Source organism: Schistocerca piceifrons, chromosome 2 (assembly GCF_021461385.2).
Source record: "Schistocerca piceifrons isolate TAMUIC-IGC-003096 chromosome 2, iqSchPice1.1, whole genome shotgun sequence".
Classification (NCBI taxonomy): Eukaryota; Metazoa; Arthropoda; class Insecta; order Orthoptera; family Acrididae; genus Schistocerca; species Schistocerca piceifrons.
This window is the reverse complement of record NC_060139.1, coordinates 136,080,530-136,102,030: the sequence shown is the minus strand read 5'-3', so window position 1 is coordinate 136,102,030 and position 21,501 is coordinate 136,080,530. Positions and strand designations below refer to the sequence as shown.

At 41.2% G+C, this 21,501-nt stretch overlaps 1 protein-coding gene across 1 annotated transcript in view; it reads right to left on the bottom strand.

Annotated features, from left to right (window-relative positions):
• The window catches only part of LOC124777292 (oxidized low-density lipoprotein receptor 1-like), a 96,931-nt gene that overhangs the window by 44,430 nt on the left and 31,000 nt on the right, over nt 1–21,501 (bottom strand). Inside the window, exon 2 of the mRNA XM_047252641.1 lies at nt 747–831. Within this exon, the coding sequence (XP_047108597.1) occupies nt 747–816 (70 nt within the window). The 5' untranslated portion in view covers nt 817–831. The remainder of the gene's footprint in view (nt 1–746; nt 832–21,501) is intronic.

Genomic DNA, 21,501 nt, shown 5'->3' with positions numbered 1-21,501 from the left:
GGAAGTAGTAGTGGGAATGCCTCTGATGTGATCAGACTTTTTGTATTTTGGAAGAACAATGCGATTTCAGCTTTGTTAATGTGAAAATTCGAAAGACAGTGTGATTTAGGCCTAGTAAAATGTGAAGCAAATAAACATCAAAAAACAAAATATCTTCACAGGCATTTATCAAATTTATTTACATCAGTTGGAACATGGGAACTGACTTTGTGAAAATTTCTGCTTCAAGAATCAGACCCACAGACATGAAGATCTGGAACCAGCTGGGAGAAAAGACAATAAGTAATAAGTTTATTGTAAATCTTACTCATCTCATATTTTCTGAAAAGACTTTACCATTGATAACAGTAGTAACAACAAAAAAGGAGGGAGGGTAGATTACAATGCCAGGAAATGGAACCTCATCCACAAGCCCATAAACAGTGCGATGAAATACAAATCAAAGGCGTCATAAACAGGACCAAAAGTCCTAGAAAAAGTCCCTTCAAATTTGAGAGGGATAATTAATAAACATATTTTCCAAATATCTCTAAAAACTGTCCTGTCAGAATACTGCTACCATAGTATAAACATTATCAATGGAACAGAAACCTTCCATCACCCATTGCCTGCAGTGTCCATGAGATAATTATTAATCCTGTCAATTAATTAATCCTGGAGCTCATTAAAGAACAACAGCTTCACTGTATTTGTTCCATATAGTCAACCACCAAATATATTCATAATATAATCCATGGGTGACTTACCATTTGATTTTGTACTAGGTATGGCAACCAGTAGTGTAAGCCAGATATGAATTCTTGAAAAGAAGACCATTGCTGTTTCAGATGGCTGAAAGCAAAGAATGAACTATAAAAATAATGTACTTTATTGACCAATAACTTTAATAACGTATTTCCAGAAAATATATTTAAAGGATAAAGCAAAAATGATATGCAGCATTATTAACCAGCAAAAAAGTAACAGAACTGATTAAATTAAGTTACCAAATAACAGCTGCTGTAAAAATCATGACATACTCAAATCAATGACCACCAGTTTCAATGATTATTTGCTCACAGTAGCAGCAACCATGCCATAGCATTTTGTACTAGGTCCACGCCCATCAGGTGTGTTCCTAGCACTACTGACATGATGGTGCAGGCATTCCTTGTGCTGTTGGAGACTGCATTGGCTTTCTGTCATGCCCTTGTCATTCTCCTGGCATTATAGGTTCGGTACACACATATGAGGTGCACTTTGTGTTGAATGTGGATGCTTTGGGAATTGCATATTCTTTCCATGCATGCCACAGAAATCTCTGTAATTGTGTTCTGTGTCTGTTCCCAGGTTTTGGAGCAGACACAGACATAGTACAGAATTCCAGATGGTGGCCACTGCCACGAGAGATTGCTGTGGCATGCATGAACAGAATACACAATTCCCACAGCAGCCTGATTGGCATGAAGTACGCCTTTTAGGCATGTACCACACCCATAACAACAGGAAAATGACAGAGGCATAACAAAAAGCTGAAGTGGTCGCCAGCAGCATAAGGAATGTCTGTAGCATGTCGATAGCGGTAGTAATGCGCCTGGTGGGTGCAGACATAGTAGAGAACACCTCAATATGGCCGCCACCGGGGAAAACCGTGGAAACGGTCATGGATGGAAGACAGTATGCCTAGAGACAAATGGTGCCACCAGAAACAGCCACAGAGGGCATGGATGGCATAGGGAACACTGGACACCACCCAGGCATAGGTATGGAACACAGTCAGCTTGTCGATCAGTTACGGGAAACACCTGACAAATACGCCAAGTTAAAACATCATAATATTATGATGAGACAACTGAGACCACAGCCAGTACACCCAATTCCAGAGGATAACACCGAATTGCTGGGAAAGTCTAAGAAATTACTTAGTCTAATCTTGTATCAGTATCTCTGTGGGAGTGACATGCAGGAGGCTGTAGTACATTTCTAATTTCGTCACTTAATACTGGTTCTTCTAGTCTTTTTTTTTTTTTTTTTTTTTTTTTTTTGCATCTATGTGTATGTCCATACTCTGCAAACAGCTGAAGTGCATGGAAGAAGGCATTTCCAGTTGTACCCTGTATTATTAGGGTGTTTGAAATGCCCTGTATTAACACTTTTTTCTATTCCACTGATGTGTGGAATGCAGGAAGAATGACTCTGTGCACACTAATTAGTGTTTCAATAGTCCCTATGAGAGCGATGTGTAGGAGGTTGTCTTCAGGAGTCAGCCAGTGTAGGTTTTCCATGGTTTCCATCAGTCAAACAAAGCTGTGAATATAATATAATGAAAGCTTTCATGGTCACAGTTTAATTTTGTTAAAACTTCTGGGTTGAGAGTCTTTAGTTGGCGAATACACACATCAAAAAAAGTTTTGCATCACCTCGGTTATGAGAGTTCTGGAAAATGTACAGAAAATTGGAATAGAGATCAACATAAACATTATTTTTCCCTTTTTATTGCTCATGGAAACCACTCATTGCCTGTTGTACCACCATACAATGAGATCTTCAGAGGTGGTGGTCCAGATTGCTGTACACACCGGTACCTCTAATACCCAGTAGCATGACCTCTTGCATTTATGCATGCCTGTATTCATCATGGCATACTATCCACAAGTTCATCAAGGCACTCTTGGTCCAGATTGTCCCACTCCTCAATGGCAATTCAGCATGGATCCTTCAGAGTGGCCCAGGCTCGATCTATAGGGTTCATGTCTGGAGAGCATGCTGGCCACTCTAGTCAAACGATATCATTATACTTAAGGGAGTCATTCACAAGATGTGCATGATGGGAGCATAAATTGTTGTCCATGAAGATGAATGCCTCGCCAATATGCTGCCGATATGGTCACACTATCGGTCGGAGGATGGTATTCAAGTATTGTACAGCTGTTACGGCGCCTTCCATGACCACCAGCAGCATATGTCAGCCCCAAATAATGCCACCCCAAAACAGCAGGGGCCCTCCACCTGCTATATACCATTACAGTTGCCCGGCTCCTGGTGGCTGTTACGATTTCTGTCGTGACCTGTTTGTTCTTCAGCCAATCGCTCCAATTAATGAGTTTAGCACCTTGTCGAGGTCAATCTTACCCTTTCTTTACCTGCCTCAGCCTTAGGAAGGGGTTTAATTCCTCAAGCTAGCTTTAGGTCAGCGCTGGTCCAGTAGTGGTCCTTTGATCTTATGATAGTTTTATATAACTCTAGAGAGTAACTTATTGTGGTCGAGTTTATTACATTGATTTTACATGGCCAATGTGATCCAAAAGTGATGGTTTTAAGAATAATTTGTAACCCCTTTTATATGCTGAATTGTTCAGGGTGAAACAAAGTTGAGTTAGAAGCCTGTTTACATACATTTATGATATCTTTAAATTTATTGTGCTATTTCCATGATTTAATATATATGCCCCTTTTAATGGGTGCTAGGTTTATTCTGTCTTATTTAGTGTTTAAGTATGCCCATTGAAATTTCACTCTCAAATTAAACTAACTGATCTGGTTTCTTGTAACATGTGAATTTGCTTACTTCTCCGTGTTCTATGATTTATCTCATTGAAAGATGTTTCAGTGCTATAATGTATACCAGACAAATCTGAACCAAGTTCTTCTCCAGTTTACTTGTTTATTCCCTAATTTTTGTGGAATTTAAAATTTCTAAATTTGTATGCCTCAATCTGTTTTGTGTAAATTGTTGTCAGTATAGCTGTGACCTACCTAGTCAATTGCAACACGTAATTGTTGGTGTTTTAACTGGCTGTGTTGCAAGAAATGCAAACTTAAAGTGAAGCTTGAGGGTGATTGATATTCCCTGGTTCCTCATCCTCAGTAATGTTAGACTTACATTTTTTATTAAACCTTGTGTTAAGAGTTTTTGGCGAGTTACTGGGAGAAAAGAAAAGGAGGCACTACACACTCCACAATTCCAGCAGAGAGAGATGAAGTCTGAATTTGTTACCGAATGATGTGGGTGTAAGACGTAAATGCATGAAATTTTGAAAGGTTTCCTCTGTCAGACTTCACAAAATTCCTTTCCATTGTTATTTAAAAGTTTTAAAATACTTTGGATTACACTATAGTTTTGGTGCTAGAGAAGGGTCTGAGTTAACGAGCATTTCACTCTCATTTAAGTATATGGCCAAAAGAGTCAGCCTTCAGGAACTGTGAAATGAATCCTGTCGTCCAGGACTGTTTGCCACAAAGGGCACAGATTCACCACGAGATGGGTAAACTCACAGGCTTCTATTGTCTATTGAGGCCTAAGCTCTGTAATGTGCGAGTGATACAGAAGAGAACCTATGTCACAGGGAAGCATAGCACTGTTAAATATGGTGGACCTGAGATCGGTCATAAAGGGAAACATTTATGAAACTATTTAATTCTGTAGTAATTCAGGGAATCAAGCCACAGTAAATTTAATCTGCCATCCTCCATAAAGTTTCACGGTGATCCTAATAAAACTTGAATATTGATCGTATCTATAATGGTCTAGGATTTACTGTTAAAATTAAATTGACAAGTTTTGTAACAAAGACCTGAATGCTAAACTCCGAATGCTTTGGTTGATCCTAATTATCAACATTTCATATAGAATCGCAAAATTAAAATGACAAACGTTGTAAATATCAACTCTGTAACTTCATTTGTTTAAAAGATATAGTAAACTTAGATTATCAGTATTTTCAGTTAAACATCAGATCATCATTTTCTCCACAAAAAACACATTGAAAGATGACAGCATGACACCTTATTGAATCATTAGGTAATAGAATATTTGTTGTCATGTTTAGTGCATAATAGTGACTTTTGTTCTTTATTTATCAGAAAGCACATTGGTGCAAGGCTACTGGCCATGACGTTCAAAGTTAAGAAGGAAATTGTATTGGTTCTATGTAAAAGAATTTAACATTTATTGTGTAATTGATATTATTGTTACTTTATTTAGAACATGAAAGTGATCAAGCTTTGATTATTTAACTATGTTAAAATGTAGAGTAATGTAGAATAAGCTGTAGCCAATCAGATGGACAGCTTCAGGAAAGGGAACTGTGCTAGTCAGTTGAGTGAAGGTGTTTGGCGCGCAGGAAACGCGGTCGGAGATGGGCAGAGGATAGTTCTGGTCGAGACACCAAAGGGGGCAGTTCGGATGGAGACGCGAAAGCGGACAATCAGTCTTTAGGCAGCTAGGAAGTGAAACGACCTAGAAAATTTCGCGTTGTGTGATATCATGGGACAGTCTCTGAGCGGTGAGCAGCTGCATGCCTAGAGTGAACTCTAACTTTTCATCTAAATATCAAGGTGGAATATTGTGTTTTGCGATGAGATTGTGAATGATCAAACTGTGTCCAATGTAAATGCGCTCGAGTGCAATAGTAATTCTAAAATGGCCACATTCACTATTAGTTTTCTTTCTGAATAAACATTATTCGAACCAAATCGCAACTGTGCGGCCCATCATTTATGGGTCATTAATTTAGTTCCCGATGTTATTATTACTGTTAATATATGTTATATTAACTTTGTATTTTGCAAACTTGTCATCAGCCAGACAATTTAACCAAAAGGTCACAAGTGTCTAATTTAGGGTGTGTAAAGCGACATGTGCAGTTCAACCCCGAGATGAATTTGATCTTACCTGCTGACAAAGGAAATGCTACTGTGCTTCTCTCACACACAGAATATAACAGCAAGATATACAAGCTGCTCGACGATCCCAAATACAGTAAATTAAGAACTGATCCGATGGGTAGGATCCACAGAAAGACTTTGGAACTCATCAGAATGGGCTCAGTTCCAGTGCAAGTCACAAATGGTTTGAGTCAACAGGCTGCAGTTCCTCCTAGACTCTATGGCCTACCTAAGATCCATAAGAATGAGGTGCCCCTCAATCCCATTGTGAGTAACATAGGAGTACCTACTTATTTTGTTGCCAAATATCTGACATCACTATTGGGATCTCTTGTGGGCAAGTACGAGCATCATATTCGAAACTCTGGAGATTCCATAGGTCGTGTGAAAACTCTTAGATTGCAATCAGCTGATCTCTTAGTAAGTTTTGATATTGTGCCTGTATTCACAAACTTACCTTTTCAGGACTCTTTATAGCTCATTAGCAACACGTTTGAGGAGGACATTGTGGCATTATTTAAATGTCTGCTTACTTCAACATGTTTCTTATTGCATGACCAATATTTTGAACAAGTAGACTGTGTCGCCATGGAAAGCCCTCTTTTTCCTATGGTGGCCAATTATTTTATGGTTGACTTTGAAGAAAAAGCACTACAGGAAGCAACTGTCAAACACTCTTGTTTTCTGTGGTATGTAGATGATACATTTGTGGTGTGGCCACATGGACTTGATACTCTACCTACGTTTCTTCAGCATTTAAATTCGCTCCATCCAACTATAAACATCACAATGGATGTGGAAAAAGTTGGTACTTCACCTTTTCTTGATGTTTTGGTGTGAAGGAAAGCAGATGGAACCTTGGGACACAGCCTCTATTGCAAGTCAACACTTACAGATTTTTTCCGCTGTTCTGTCAGGATGCATCAGTCACGTGACGTAGTCTGCATTCAACTCGTATACAACCACATGTTATGTATGTCATTTAGAGCACTGTCTACTTGTCACCGTTAACAGAAAACCTCTCAGTCATCAGAGGACTTCCATCTCATGTGTGATGAAACGTGACCATCCTCTTTCGACACTTTCCTCTAAACGAACGAAGATTTATGCGGTGTACTCCATCCCCCTGTCGCATCTTGGGTGTAAAATTGAGACCTCAGCTTCATAACTAAGACAATTATAAGTTAGCAATGGGTGTTTGTAAGACACTGGAATCTCCATGTATACATCTGCTTGACAGATGTACTGTTTGCAAGTTAATGGTGGTATTACTTGTAATTTCACATGTCGGACGCTGCTGCTATGCGTTTATCTGTTTCCTTGTAAGAGATAATCTCTGTTACTAACAATCATTTTATATAGGACTGGTGTGGGCATAGTATAATTTCTGAACCATGATCAGATGTGAACAGTGAACGCTATACATCTCTGGAAAGCTATATTGCGCATGTATCACACAGAGCCAATGTTTTAAGAAAGTAGTTTTTTCATTTTACAATTTATTACCATAGTTTATCGTAGAGAAACCTGCAAGAAGGATGCATGTCATGCAGTGGAAATATGTTTCTTACATTGAAATATTAACAGTGCTGCATTCCACACGAGTGATAGGTTGGAAACTCAAGCGATCTAACATTACAGCCTGTTTTAAGTGCAGAACGTGTAGCCTTAGGAATGCATGTGTTTATGTTCTCTCTTACCAATACCCTCCTGGTACTGATCCCAGACACTAGAACAATACTTTAAAATTGATAGCATAGTTGATTCACGCAAAATGCTTCGAACTCCATCTGTCTGGAGCTCCATCAGGCATAAAAATCACACGTTTCCCGTTCTTCTTAATCGCCTCCTATTACATCACAACACTTTAAAATCTGTTGCTATACACCGGTAAGGAGTGCTGACCTCCTTGACATGGGTGCATCTGGAGAAATCTTGTGCACTTGGAAGAGCAAGGACTCGGCAAGCTCCATTCATTCACAAGACTTAGAATGTAGCGTCTGCTTCTGGTCAGCTGCAGATTAAATCAGTAACGATGCAGCAAGGTGGATTGGTCAAAGAGAATGTGTGGGGGTCTTTCAGTCTTTAGTTTTATCCTAAGACAGCGAAAATGCTCTGTGACTCTCATTCACACAGAAACAGATCGTAAATTAAGCACTATGCACGAGGTGCTAGAAATATGTAGAGCGTGGTCTGGTATACTTTGATGATGTATATGTTTGAGAACTAACAATGAATGGACATACTGCACAGTCATTTATCTACATTCGCAATGATACTCACAAAACAGAGAAGGGGCAGTTTACCAATGATACCGAAACTGGGTAACATGCTGTCACATCATTGGTTGATATTGAAATTACTGTAACATTGCTAAATTCATTTGCACTATCAACTGTGATGGTTGTTATTACAGTACATCAATGGTGTCTTTTCCACTCCAGCCACCCACTGGTATGCTGTTGGTTACCACATAATGATTGACTGACATCGTTTGTTTGAGATGTTGAAAGAGTTTTGGTGGAGGGGCAACACCTTCTGGGGATGGCTAGCACCGCAACAGTGATCATGCACATGACTGCAATATGAGGAATCAGTGGAAACGGGATGCTGAGTCATCAGCTATTCCATCACTGTGACAAAGCAGTTCAAATGTAAAGGTCGTCTGTCACCTTCGGACTGCAGTTTGGAAATGCTCCACAATGCTGCCAATTTTTCCCAGTTTCCTTATGTTGTAACTGTTTTTATTTAAAATCATCCAGTGTGTGTGGTGTGCTATGGTAGAAGGCGTGACAACATGTTTTATACCACGTAATGTCTAGTTTACTGTGAGAAGCAATGGATCAGAACTTGTTAATGTCAGTTTAGAACTTGACACAGACATCGAAGTCGTGGATGGAAAAAACGAATGTATAGCAGTGTACAAAGCCTGTTACAGCAGAAAAAACAATGTTTCAAACAGTGACACAGGGTAACAGGCAGTGTGTCTTGCAACTTACAGTGTAGTTTTGGGATACGGTCATCCTCCTACAGTACAGGTGATGTAACTTTACAGTGGTCTGTGCAGTGGATCAATACCTGTATATTTAATAGGATCATCACATGTGCCCGATGCCTGCAAGCTAATGGTATTTGTTTTCAATATATGGGAGGAGAGAGACGCAGTAAAAATCTTATCGAATTCGCCATCGGATGAAGATAGTGGAGCTTTTATAGTTCATAATTATTCTCTCTTGGATGGTACAGAATAATGATGACAGCATGTTGGCGTGACAGACATGAATGGGCCTTGAGTGATGCAGATCTGCTTCGGACTGTAGTATCTGTATATAGTTTGGGGACACACCACAATGCAGTAGCAAAATCATTGTCTTCCTCCTAGTTCCCGTACTGTCTTTTATACTATCTCATTTTGCAGGATCAGGCTTCATTTGGCACTGACCTTACATGTTGTTCGGTGTTGGCAGAGCTACAAAAACTTGTTCCCATTTCCACCAAATGGTCAAAACACGGTCTTGTCGCACTAATGCAGGTCACTCTGTTTCTATACAGGTTGCAGAAGGTGGTGGATATAGCTCTCTCCGACTTCTGTTGAATTCCGTGTTAAATTGGAATGATCACATGCGCAAAGCTGCAGAAATGGTAGCAGTTGCAAGAGGCATAGAGAATATCTGAAATTTTACTGTAACAGATAGGTTCGAAAAAGGTGACTCATTTCTAGATATGAGAGTTCCAGAAGTATGATTCAATAGTGGCTGTAATCATTAAAGGACTTCTCCATCAGTTGCAACGCTGCTATGTGGTTGAATAGAAAGACTTGATTCCAAATCATAGACATCATTCCTACTGGAAAGTGTAGCACTAGAGATCTGAAAAGCTAGTGTACATTTCTTACAACTTCAATCAGTACACCATCTACTGTTTGTGGTCCTTCTCAATCAACCATCGCCTATAACGCAGGTGATATATCACCGAAACTGTGACGTGGCATCGAGGCAGAATGCATTACGAATACTGGAGAAATATGTCATGGTGGTGTGAGGGAGTTGAAAATACTGGCTTCATTCCATGTTCCTTAACCATATCACTTTCTAAATTTGGAGATTTTATAACAAGGTTGCACCGTCAGTGACGTGTAACTGCACTGTTGGTCTGATAATATACATTCTGGCGATCACCGTCTATATTCAGTGTCACGGTATTTGTCTGGAAAAACCACTTCATTCAGAGGTAACGTCATACCTCGATTTATAAAGGCAGTATAGCTTTTAACATGGATAGTTGTGTGCACCTGTAGAACAAAGACAAATTGTGATAGTGATATGGTCAGTGTGATTGTGTTTTTTTACATTGGCAGTTTGTAAGACGATTACACTTCTCTTTCTAAGACACAGTGAGACATGTCCACCCATTGCTGATTTTCTGTCAGTATTATTACATATCACTAGTAATCAGTTTTGTGGCCAAGATAGACACGAAGCCCACGCCTACTACAGAAGTACAAGTTTATATGCCAACTAGCTCTGCAGATGACGAAGAAATTGAAGAAATGTATGATGAAATAAAAGAAATTATTCAGGTAGTGAAGGGAGACGAAAATTTAATAGTCATGGGTGACTGGAATTCGGTAGTAGGAAAAGGGAGAGAAGGAAACATAGTAGGTGAATATGGATTTGGGCTAAGAAATGAAAGAGGAAGCCGCCTGGTAGAATTTTGCACAGAGCATAACTTAATCATAGCTAACACTTGGTTCAAGAATCATGAAACAAGGTTGTATACATGGAAGTATCCCAGAGTACTAAAAGGTATCAGATAGATTATATAATGGTAAGACAGAGATTTAGGAACCAGATTTTAAATTGTAAGACATTTTGAGGGGAAGATGTGGACTCTGACCACAATCTATTGGTTATGAACTGTAGATTAAAACTGAAGAAACTGCAAAAAGGTGGGAATTTAAGGAGATGGGACCTGAATAAACTGACTAAACCAGAGGTTGTACAGAGTTTCAGGGAGAGCATAAGGGAACAATTGACAGTAATGGGGGAAAGAAATACAGTAGAAGAAGAATGGGTAGCTCTGAGGGATGAAGTAGTGAAGGCAGCAAAGGATCAAGTAGGTAAAAAGACGAAGGCTAGTAGAAACCCTTGGGTAACAGAAGAAATATTGAATTTAATTGATGAGAGGAGAAAATATAAAAATGCAATAAATGAAGCAGGCAAAAAGGAATTCCAACGTCTCAAAAATGAGATCGACAGGAAGTGCAAAATGGCTAAGCAGGGATGGCTAAAGGATAAATGTAAGGATGTAGAGGTTTATCTCAATAGGGGTAAGATAGATACTGCCTACAGGAAAATTAAAGAGACCTTTGGAGAAAGGAGAACCACTTGTATGAATTTCAAGAGCTCAGATGGAAACCCAGTTCTAAGCAAAGAAGGAATAGCAGAAAGATGGAAGGAGTATATAGAGGGTCTATACAAGGGCGATGTACTTGGGGACAATATTATGGAAATGGAAGAGGATGTAGATCAAGATGAAATGGGAGATATGATACTGCGTGAAGAGTTTGACAGAGCACTGAAAAACCTGAGTCGAAACTAGGCCCCACGAGTAGACAACATTCCATTGGAACTACTGACGGCCTTGAGAGAGCCAGTCCTGACAAAACTCTACCATCTGGTGAGCAAGATGTATGAGACAGGCAAAATACCCTCAAACTTCAAAAAGAATATAATAATTCCAATCCCAAAGAAAGCAGGCATTGACAGATGTGAAAATTACCGAACTGCCAGTTTAATAAGTCACAGCTGCAAAATACTAATGTGAATTCTTTACAGACGAATGGAAAAACTAGTAGAAGCCGACCTTGGGGAAGATCAGTTTGGCTTCCGTAGAAATATTGGAACACGTGAGGTAATACTGACCCTACGATTTACCTTAGAAGATAGTTTAAGGAAAGGCAAACCTACGTTTCTAGCATTTTTAGACTTAGAGAAGGCTTTTGACAAGGTTGTCTGGAATACTCTCTTTGAAATTCTGAAGGTGGAAGGGGTAAAATATAGGGAGCGAAAGGCTATTTACAATTTGTATAGAAACCAAATGGCAGTTATGAGAGTTGAGGGGCATGAAAGGGAAGCAGTGGTTGGGAAGGGAGTGACACAGGGTTGTAGCCTCTCCCCGATGTTATTCAATCTGTATATTGAGCAAGCAGTGAAGGAAACAAAAGAAAACTGTGGAGTAGGTATTAAAATTCATGGAGAAGAAATAAAAACTTTGAGGTTCGCCAATGACATTGTAATTCTCTCAGAGACAGCAAAGGACTTGGAAGAGCAGTTGAACGGAATGGATAGTGTCTTGAAAGGAGGATATAAGATGAACATCAACAAAAGCAAAACGAGGATAATGGAATGTAGTAGAATTAAGTCAGGTGATGCTGAGGGTATTAGATTGGGAAATGAGACACTTAAAGTACTAAAGGAGTTTTGCTATTTGGGGAGCAAAATAACTGATGATGGTTGAAATAGAGAGGATATAAAATGTAAACTGGCAATGGCAAGGAAAGCCTTTCTGAAGAAGAGATATTTGTTAACATTGAGTATAGATCTAAGTGTCAGGAAGTCGTTTCTGAAAGTATTTATATGGAGTGTAGCCATGCATGGAAGCGAAACATGGACGATAAATAGTTTAGACAAGAAGAGAATAGAAGCTTTCGAAATGTGGTGCTACAGAAGAATGCTGAAGATTAGATGGGTAGATCACATAAATAATGAGTAGGTATTGAATAGAATTTGAGAGAAGTTAGTGACACAACTTGACTAGAAGAAGGGATAGGTTTGTAGGACATGTTCTGAGGCATCAAGGGATCACCAATTTAGTATTGGAGGGCAGTGTGGAGGGTAAAAATCGTAGAGGGAGACCAAGAGATGAATACACCAAGCAGATTCAGAAGGATGTAGGTTCAGTAGGTACTGGGAGATGAAGAAGCTTGCACAGTATAGAGGAGCATGGAGAGCTGCATCTAACCAGTCTCAGGACTGAAGACCACAACAACAACAACAACAACAGTAATCAGTTATTGGCGAAGTATTATACTTAGTAGTAGGGGATGCGTGATAGGTTCACCATGAGCATCAGGCTTATAAAGTACATGTGTATTGTTCCGACATGTGCACGATTAATGACTATGTCCAGTTGTAAGGAAGGTATGGATTTGACATGGAATACTGTGACAGCAAAGTGAAGGTTATGTCAAGTTATAAGAATGGTACAGATATTTCTATTTCCAGGGCCACGGACATCATCAGCATGTATTTCCGATACTTTGCTCATTGCCCAATGTTGTCCAATTGAGACCACGATTGTAATACTTAATTGTAAGTACAGTGATAAAATTATATATATGACTAGTTTACTAGGATGATGCTGTCCATATGTGATTGGCATGCAGCGCCGGTAACCTTTGGCGGGAATGATTCACGTTTCGAGCTAACGGTAGGAGCTGAGAGAATGGAGAGGCCTGTTGCAATGCGGGAATGTAGGTGACTTAACCATGTCGCCTTCTAGACAGCTGAATAGTGAACTAATACTTAGTATGTGTTGGACAGCTTTTGTGATCATGTGGAAATTTCAGAAGATTCAATATGGATGTGTGTTTGTGCTGGACCATTATTCCCTCCCATGTAAATTGTCTGATTGACTGCTGCTGCACATTTCGCGCCTTTATTTAGCTGACAGAAAATCGATTGTGGTGTGCTCATCTAGCAGGTGAAAGACAGGTGGAAGACACGTTTGCTGGTTCTCTAGACATGAGAAATACCTTAGTTCACTTTGTAAATTATAAGAATGATTTGGAATCTGTTACATCACCGAAATCGGTGTTCATGAGCGGAATCAATAATTTCCAGTTTATATCTTCAGAGCTATGTTGTGCAAGTGGTACTACTGCTATGCAAGCGATATTCCTGTGTGCTTGATATCGAGCAGTATCGGGTAAATGGTATGATATTTCGGCAAATGGCAAACTATGTGAAATTATATAGCCTGGAGAGGGTGTAGAAAGCAAGCAAGCATGCAGGTAGGGGACAGAAACCGTAACGCCTTTGTGCCGAAGGGAAGCATGCCCTTCATTGTACAGCAGTTCCCAGAGATACTTCGGTACACTGAGGGCACTCTGGTGATGTGTCGAGAGTGGATGACTTGTGACCGCCCAACCTCATGGGAAATATCTGGTGCTGCGAGGATTATATAAGGTGCCATCTGTCTTCGCTGTATATGTACGAGTGTCTGGTGGTCGATAGCTATATGAATGATGCAAAAGGGGCGATTTTGTATGGTGCAGGACACGAATTGTATGTTTACTACATCGGCATGGTATGCAGTAATATATTGCTGGGTCGAAGATTGGTTTCATGCCCTAATATTCAAGTTTCCGTTCTCAATGGCACAGCAGCGTAATTGAGTCCTATGGTGCATGTGTGTATGCTGTCTGTCTTCACGGTGTATGTACATGTGTCTTGCGGTTGATAGCTATATGAATGCTGCAAATGGGATGATTTTGTATGGTGCAGGATACGAATTGTATGTTTACTACTTCGACACACTATGTGGTGATATATTGTTGGGTTGGAGATCGGTTCACGCACTAATATTCAAGCTTCTATCCTCAGTGGCAGAGCAGTGTAATTGAGTTAGAGTCTCTGTATTTGACGATCTGTAAGCCACTTTTGCATGGTTTAACTGTCAGTGCAATATGGTGATCTGTACAAAATAGTTTTGCTGCTGAAAGTCTCATCTACAGAAAGAAAAAGCGCACAGTTCTTCCACACTAGCACCATCAGTAATTTGGCAGGTAAATTCAGTAAGATTCGATCGTAATGCTCCACTCATTCACAACATATCCGTTGTGCTGGGGTGTGGAAGGCTCTGTATAGTGGTGAGAACGTTTGCGGTTTGGAGATGTTTGTTGAAAACAAGACTTGATAATTTCCAGGAGGGGTAATATGTGACAGACAGGGCGCCATGTTAGGACCATCAGGAGGAGTGCATTAGGCGTTATTCTGGGCTATTTTCGTAAACAGGTTCTGTTAGGACAAGAATTTCCATGCAGACAAGCTGAGAAATCACGAAAGCTCCTACAAAAGCGCCCATTAACTATTTCTGTGACACTTTACAATTTCTGAGAGGTCAACTTGGCTCTTATTTACATAGCCAAGTGACGTCAGTATAACACTGAGAACCCATTAGATGCGCCTGTACGGGTGAGCCACTATGAAGACATCTCTCGCTTGATGCTGGAATTGCAGGTAGACATTAGTCACAGTAAACACATGCATGGCATGAGGCATCTCACATTTCCCATTAGGATCGCTGGGAAGCATTGGAACAGATTTCTATGGCACAATCTGTGATGTCAGTATAGCACTGAGAACCTTTTAGCTGCGTCTGTGAGGTCGAATCACTCAGAAATTAAGTCTTTGCTAGATCACAGGTAGAGAGGCATCATGCCAGGAATGGTAAACACGTGCGTGTCCAGAGGGTGACTTGGCTCTTATTTACATTGACATATGACATCAGTATAATGCTCGAAGGACTCTAACTGTAGCCATTACTTTCATGTACTAGCCATATGTGGTAGCAGCCTGAGAGCAAAAGCTCACACCACTGCATTCATCTGCCTGGTGGTGGCCCGCATCAGCGCATGCATGCATTGGAGCCTCTGATATGTTGCGGTTGACAACAGTTTGAAAGCGTTTTTTACGTGGAATCAGTGTTAGTGCAGTGTATTATTTTCGGCTGTTTAAGGGCTGTGAGCGTGTTTGCAGAGCCTTTTACATGCATTATTTTTTGACAATTTACAAGTTGTTTGTGTGTCTATACTCCAGTGTACTGCTTATTTCGGTGATTTACGAGTAGTTTGCTGGTCTGTGGGCTATGTACTGCATTATTTCGACAGTTTACAATTAGCAAGCATGTCTGCAGAGCGTTTTACATACATTATTTTGACAATTTTCGAGTTGTTTTCGTGTCTGTATGCTGTGTACTGCATTGTTTCGGTAAATTACGAGTTGTTTGCCTCTCTACACATCAGTGTACTGCATTATTTCGGTAATTTACGAGTAGTTTGTAAGTCTGTATGCTGTGTACTGCATTACTTCGACAGTTTACAAGTTTTTTGCGTGTCTGTACATCAGTGTACTGCATTATTTCGATAATTTACGAGTAGTTTGCAGATCTTTAGGCTATGTAGGCATGTCAGGGCAAGTGTTTTGTATCAGTGTAATAAATGAACTATGTGAAATCTATCTTTAAATAAAATGTTCCAAAAAGAAAAATAAGGTATAAAGTACACTCCTTCCTCTTTCCATCAGCCCAGCACAAGCTGAGTCCTTTTCCTGCCATCCCCCCCACCCCCCCACCCCAAAACTACCATCTTGGATTATGTCATGTAACGGACGACAGCCCCATCTGGTGGCAGTATTGTGTACTAGATCATTTGGACTCCGGATCTCATGGTTCAACTGGATGGAGCTACTGCCTCAAATTGTTTAAATAAAGACTGCCTGCAAAATAAAGGCATCCTATCCAGGAGCCTAGCACAGGTTGAGTCCTTTTCCCACCAGTTCCAAGGAAGAGGTGGCAGTCGTATGACTTAGGTTAGTGGAGATAGGCCAAGTGACCTTTTTTCCGACATTTTCTTAGGTTAGTGGAGGTACCCTTTTTCCCCACCAAAATTTGAACTTCCCGCGATTTTCTGTGGGAGGGAAGGGGGGGATCGGAGGGGAGGGGGTTTACCAAATGGGGAGAGGTTAATTAATTGTTCAATTTAATTAAGTAATCATTCAAAATGATGAGAGTGAGAGGGGCTATTCCAATAACTGAGACCTGAAAGTGTACCTCTGGCAGCGAGGGGGAAGGGGTGGGTTGAAGGTTTCCTGACAGGTTGGGGGGAGGGGCTGGGGAATAATAGGTTAAGTACCTGTCAATCAAAAGGAAGGATCCTTTTAACAGAACAATATGTTAAGGACCTGTCGATCAAAAGGGAGGATACTCTTAGCAGAGTAATAGGATAAGGGCCTGTAAATCAAAGGATAACATTAGGTTAATGACCTGTCAATCAAAGGAAAACAATAGGTTTGCCCCTGAGTGCATATCTGTCCCTGATGTAGGCAACCTGCACTAACAAAATGCACCAAAACGAAGTGTGTCCCACTACTGACACTGTGTTCTGTTACTTCCTGAAAGCCTTTGATACAGTTCAACGCTGATGCGTAGTAAACAAAATACATGCATACGGAAAGTCCAAACATCTAAAACTGAACTGAAGATTTCCTAGCAGACAGCATTCACTCTGCTGATAACGAGTATACAACATCAGAAGCAAGGGTTACAGCCAGCATACCTGCATATAGTGTCACAGAGCTGCTGCTGTTGTACAGCATGAACATTAATAAAACTGACAAACTGTAGAGACAGATTCCTGACTGGAAATGGAAGAAGGAAGGTTCAGTGTACCCAGAAATGCATTGCTGCCATGTTACACAGCACTGACAAATGACAGTTCCTCTGACCACATGCCATGTGTTCCTTGTGTGTTGCAGGCAGTGTGAATGACGCAGCATACTTTAAGCATCAGGATGGTCTGGTATTCATAACGGGAACAAGCTGAGATAGTGTTTGTGTACGGCCAAGCAGATGGAAACAGTCGACAGGGAGCATAGCTATATCAAACAAGTACCCTCACAGACGCCAGCCACATCACACAACATTTCAAGCCCTTTTTGGATGTTTGTGTGATTTTGGGTCCTTTTGGACAGATGAACGTGCAGGAGGGCGGCAGTCTGGGCATACACTATATTTGGAGGACTGGGCTCTGCAGGATATTGAGATGAACCTTAGTACAAGCTCCTGACAAGTGACCCGCCAACATGGTGTAAACCAAAGTATGATGAGGTGTGTCCTGCATGGCAATCGCTACTGCCCCTATCACCTGCACACCTTCAATCATGTGGAGGCCACATTGAACATCTGTTGTGATGTGGATGCAATGCAGCTCTGTTCTGTATCCCAGGATGATTTTTTGTCATTGCACGCACACCATCCATTTTCACACACATGTTAATTGGACTTTTTCTCCTCCATTTCCAGTGTTCACATTTATATGTTGTTGTTGTTGTGGTTGTCAGTTCGAAGACGGTTTGATGCACCTTATCCTGTGCAAACCTCTTCATCTTTCTGTAAACACTGCGACCTATGTATATTTGAATCTGATTACCAGACTCATGCTGAGTCCTACCGCTACAACCTCCCCCCCCCCCTCCCCCCCCCCATACAAACACACTTCCCACCACTACCAAACTGACTCAGAATGTGTCCTATCAACCGATCCCTTTATTCAGTCGAGTTGTGCCACAAATTTATTTTTTCCCCAGTTCTATTCAGTTCTATTCAGTACCATCTTATTAGTTATTCGATCTACCCATCTATTACCCAGCATTCTTCTGTAGTAACACATTTCAAAGGCTTCTATTCCTTTTTTTCTGAATTGCTTATTATACGCATTTCACTTCTGTATAAGTTTATACTCCAGGCAGACATCTTCAGAAAAGACTTTCTAAACACACGAATTTATATTAGGTGTTAACAAATTCATGTGTATCAGAAATACTTTTGGTACTGCAGCCAGTCTCCACAGTGCTAGGCATTAAAATAGCAACACCTTGAATGAATTGTCAGGAAGTCTACTACACTACTGGCCATGAAAATTGCTACATCAAGAAGAAATGCAGATGACAAACGGCTATCCATTGGACAAATACATTATACTAGAACTGACATGTGATTACATTTTCACGCAATTTGGGCGCATAGATCCTGACAAATCAGTACCCAGAACAACCACCCCTGGCCATAATAATGGCCTTGATACGCCTGGGCATTGAGTCAAACAGAGCTAGGATGGCGTGTACAGGTACAGCTGCCCATGCAGCTTCAACACGATACCACAGTTCATCAAGAGTAGTGACTGGCGTATTGTGATGAGCCAGTTGCTCAGCCACCATTGACCAGACGTTTTCAATTGGTGAGAGATCTGGAGAATGTGCTGACCAGGGCAGCAGTCGAACATTTTCTGTATCCAGAAAGGTCCGCACAGGACCTGCAACAAGCGGTCGTGCATTATCCTGCTGAAATGTAGGGTTTCACAGGGATCGAATGAAGGTTGGAGCCACGGGTCATAACACATCTGAAATGTAACGTCCACTGTTCACAGTGCCGTCAATGCCAACAAGAGGTGACCGAAACGTGTAACCAATGGCACCCCATAGGATCACGCCGGGTGATACGCCAGTATGTTGATGACCAATACACGCTTCCAATGTGCATTCACCGTGATGTCACCAAACATGAATGCGACCATCATGATGCTGTAAACAGAACCTGGATTCATCCGAAAAAATGACGTTTTGCCATTTGTGCACCCAGGTTCGTTGTCGATTACACCATCGCAGGCGTTCCTGTCTGTGATGTAGCGTCAAGGTAACCGCAGCCATGGTCTCCGAGCTGATAGTCGATGCTGCTGCAGACGTCGTCTAACTGTTCGTGCAGATGGTTGTTGTCTTGCAAACGTCCCCATCTGTTGACTCAGGGATCGAGAAGTGGCTGCACGATCCGTTACAGCCATGCGGATAAGATGCCTGTCATCTCGACTGCTACTGATACGAGGCCGTTGGGATCCAGCACGGCGTTCCGTATTACCCTCCTGAACCCACCGATTCCATATTCTGCTAACAGTCATTGGATCTCGACCAACGCGAGCACCATTGTCGCGATACGATAAACCGCAATCGCGATAGGCTACAATCCGACCTTTATCAAAGTCGGAAACGTGATGGTACACATTTCTCCTCCTTACACGAGGCATCACAACAACGTTTCACCAAGCAATGCCGGTCAACTGCTGTTTGTGAATGAGAAACTTTCCTCATGTCAGCACGTTGTAGGTGTCGCCACCGGCGCCAACCTTGTGTGAATGCTCCGGAAAGCTAATCATTTGCATATCACAGCATCTTCTTCCCGGCGGTTAAATTTCGCGTCTGTAGCACGTCATCTTCGTGGTGTAGCAATTTTAATGGCCAGTAGTGTATATGCCCCAGGACTACTGTTGTTCTCTATATATGAATGTTGGAACTTTAATAGTGGCAACTATTAATTTACAGCTCGTACAAAATAGATACGTGATTTAAAGTTTTATTGGCCTTCCAAATAGTCACCAGCATTGTGTATAACCCATTGCCAGCGATGTGGAAGTCGTAGGATACTCTTAGCAGTGCCAGTTCGAGCAGTGCGGTCTATTGACCGACGAATTTGTAGCAGCTCTGAAGCGAATGCCGTGAAGTGTTTCCTTCAGTTTAGATAACGAGTTGAACTCATGAGGGCTTAAGTCAGGAGAGTGCAGTAGGTGGTGTAACACTTAGCATGCCCCCTCAGTCAAACAAATCAGTAACAGCTTGCACTGTACGTGCTGGAGCATTGTCCTTCAAAATGATGGTCAGATCTTGCAGAAAGTGTCATCACGCCTGTCTCTAAGGTGGCCGTAGGTTGTGTTCCAAAAATGAACAGTCGGTGGTTGTTTGCTGTTGCTGCTGTATGGTGTACAGGAAGGTATCGAAGATAAGTGACTGTAGGAAGACACAAGACGACTCTCACAAAATTTCAAGTTGTTGTGATGAATGGCAGCTACTTCTACATGTGGCAAAATGTAAGGTAATGCGGATGAGTAGGAAAAACGAACCTGTAATGTCCGGATACAGCATTAGTAATGTTCTGCTTGACACAGTCATGTCGTTTAAATATCTGGGCGTAACGTTTCAGACCGATACGAAATGTAACGCGCATGTGAGGTCTGTGGTAGGGAAGGCGACTGGTTGACTTCGGTTTATGCGAGAATTTTAGGAAAATGCAGTTCATTTGTAAAGGAGACAGCATACAGGACGCTGGTGTGATCTATTCTTAAATACTTCGCGAGTGTTTGGGATCCGTACCAGGTCGGAGTGAAGGAGGACATCGAAGCTGTTCAGAGGCGGGCTGCTAGATTTGTTACCAGTAGTTTCGGACAATACGTAAGTGTTATGGAGATGCTTCGGGAATTCAAATGGGAATCACTGTAGGGAAAGCGACGTTCTTTTCGAAGAACAGTATTGAGAAAATTTAGAGAACCGGCTGACCGCCGAATAATTCGACCGCCGTCAACATACATTCCGCATACGGACCACGAAGATACGAGACATTAAAGCTCATGTGGAGGCATATTGACAGTCGTTTTTTTCTCGACCTATTCACGAGCGGAATGGGAAAAGAAATGACTAATGGTGGTACAGGGTACGCTCTGCCACACACTGTACGGTGGCTTGTAGAGTATCTATGTAGATGTAGATGTAGATGCTTGAGTATGCAAATGATTAGCGCTTGTGCCCAACCTCACAAAGTAGATAGGAATAATGCCATCTATACTCTGTATATAAGGAAATATTTCGCAGCAGGTTTGTCATTCAGAAATCGCATTTGAATGTTGTTTGTTTGTGAGAAGGTCTTGTTACGCCTAGCCTAAGAACAATAAATGTCTACCAGCATGTAGAATTCTCCAGCCATTGTATCGTGGCCTATTGGGGTTGTGAATTATCGTCCTGCGATATTGCTGCTCATGTTGGTTGGAATCATACGACTGCCAAGTGAATATTGAATCGATGGCTTCAAGAGGACCACACTCATCGCTATGCCGAATCTCAACTGTCCCAAGCGACCAGCGCCCAAGAGGACAAACATATCGTTTACTCGATTGCACAGAACGTACAGCCATAT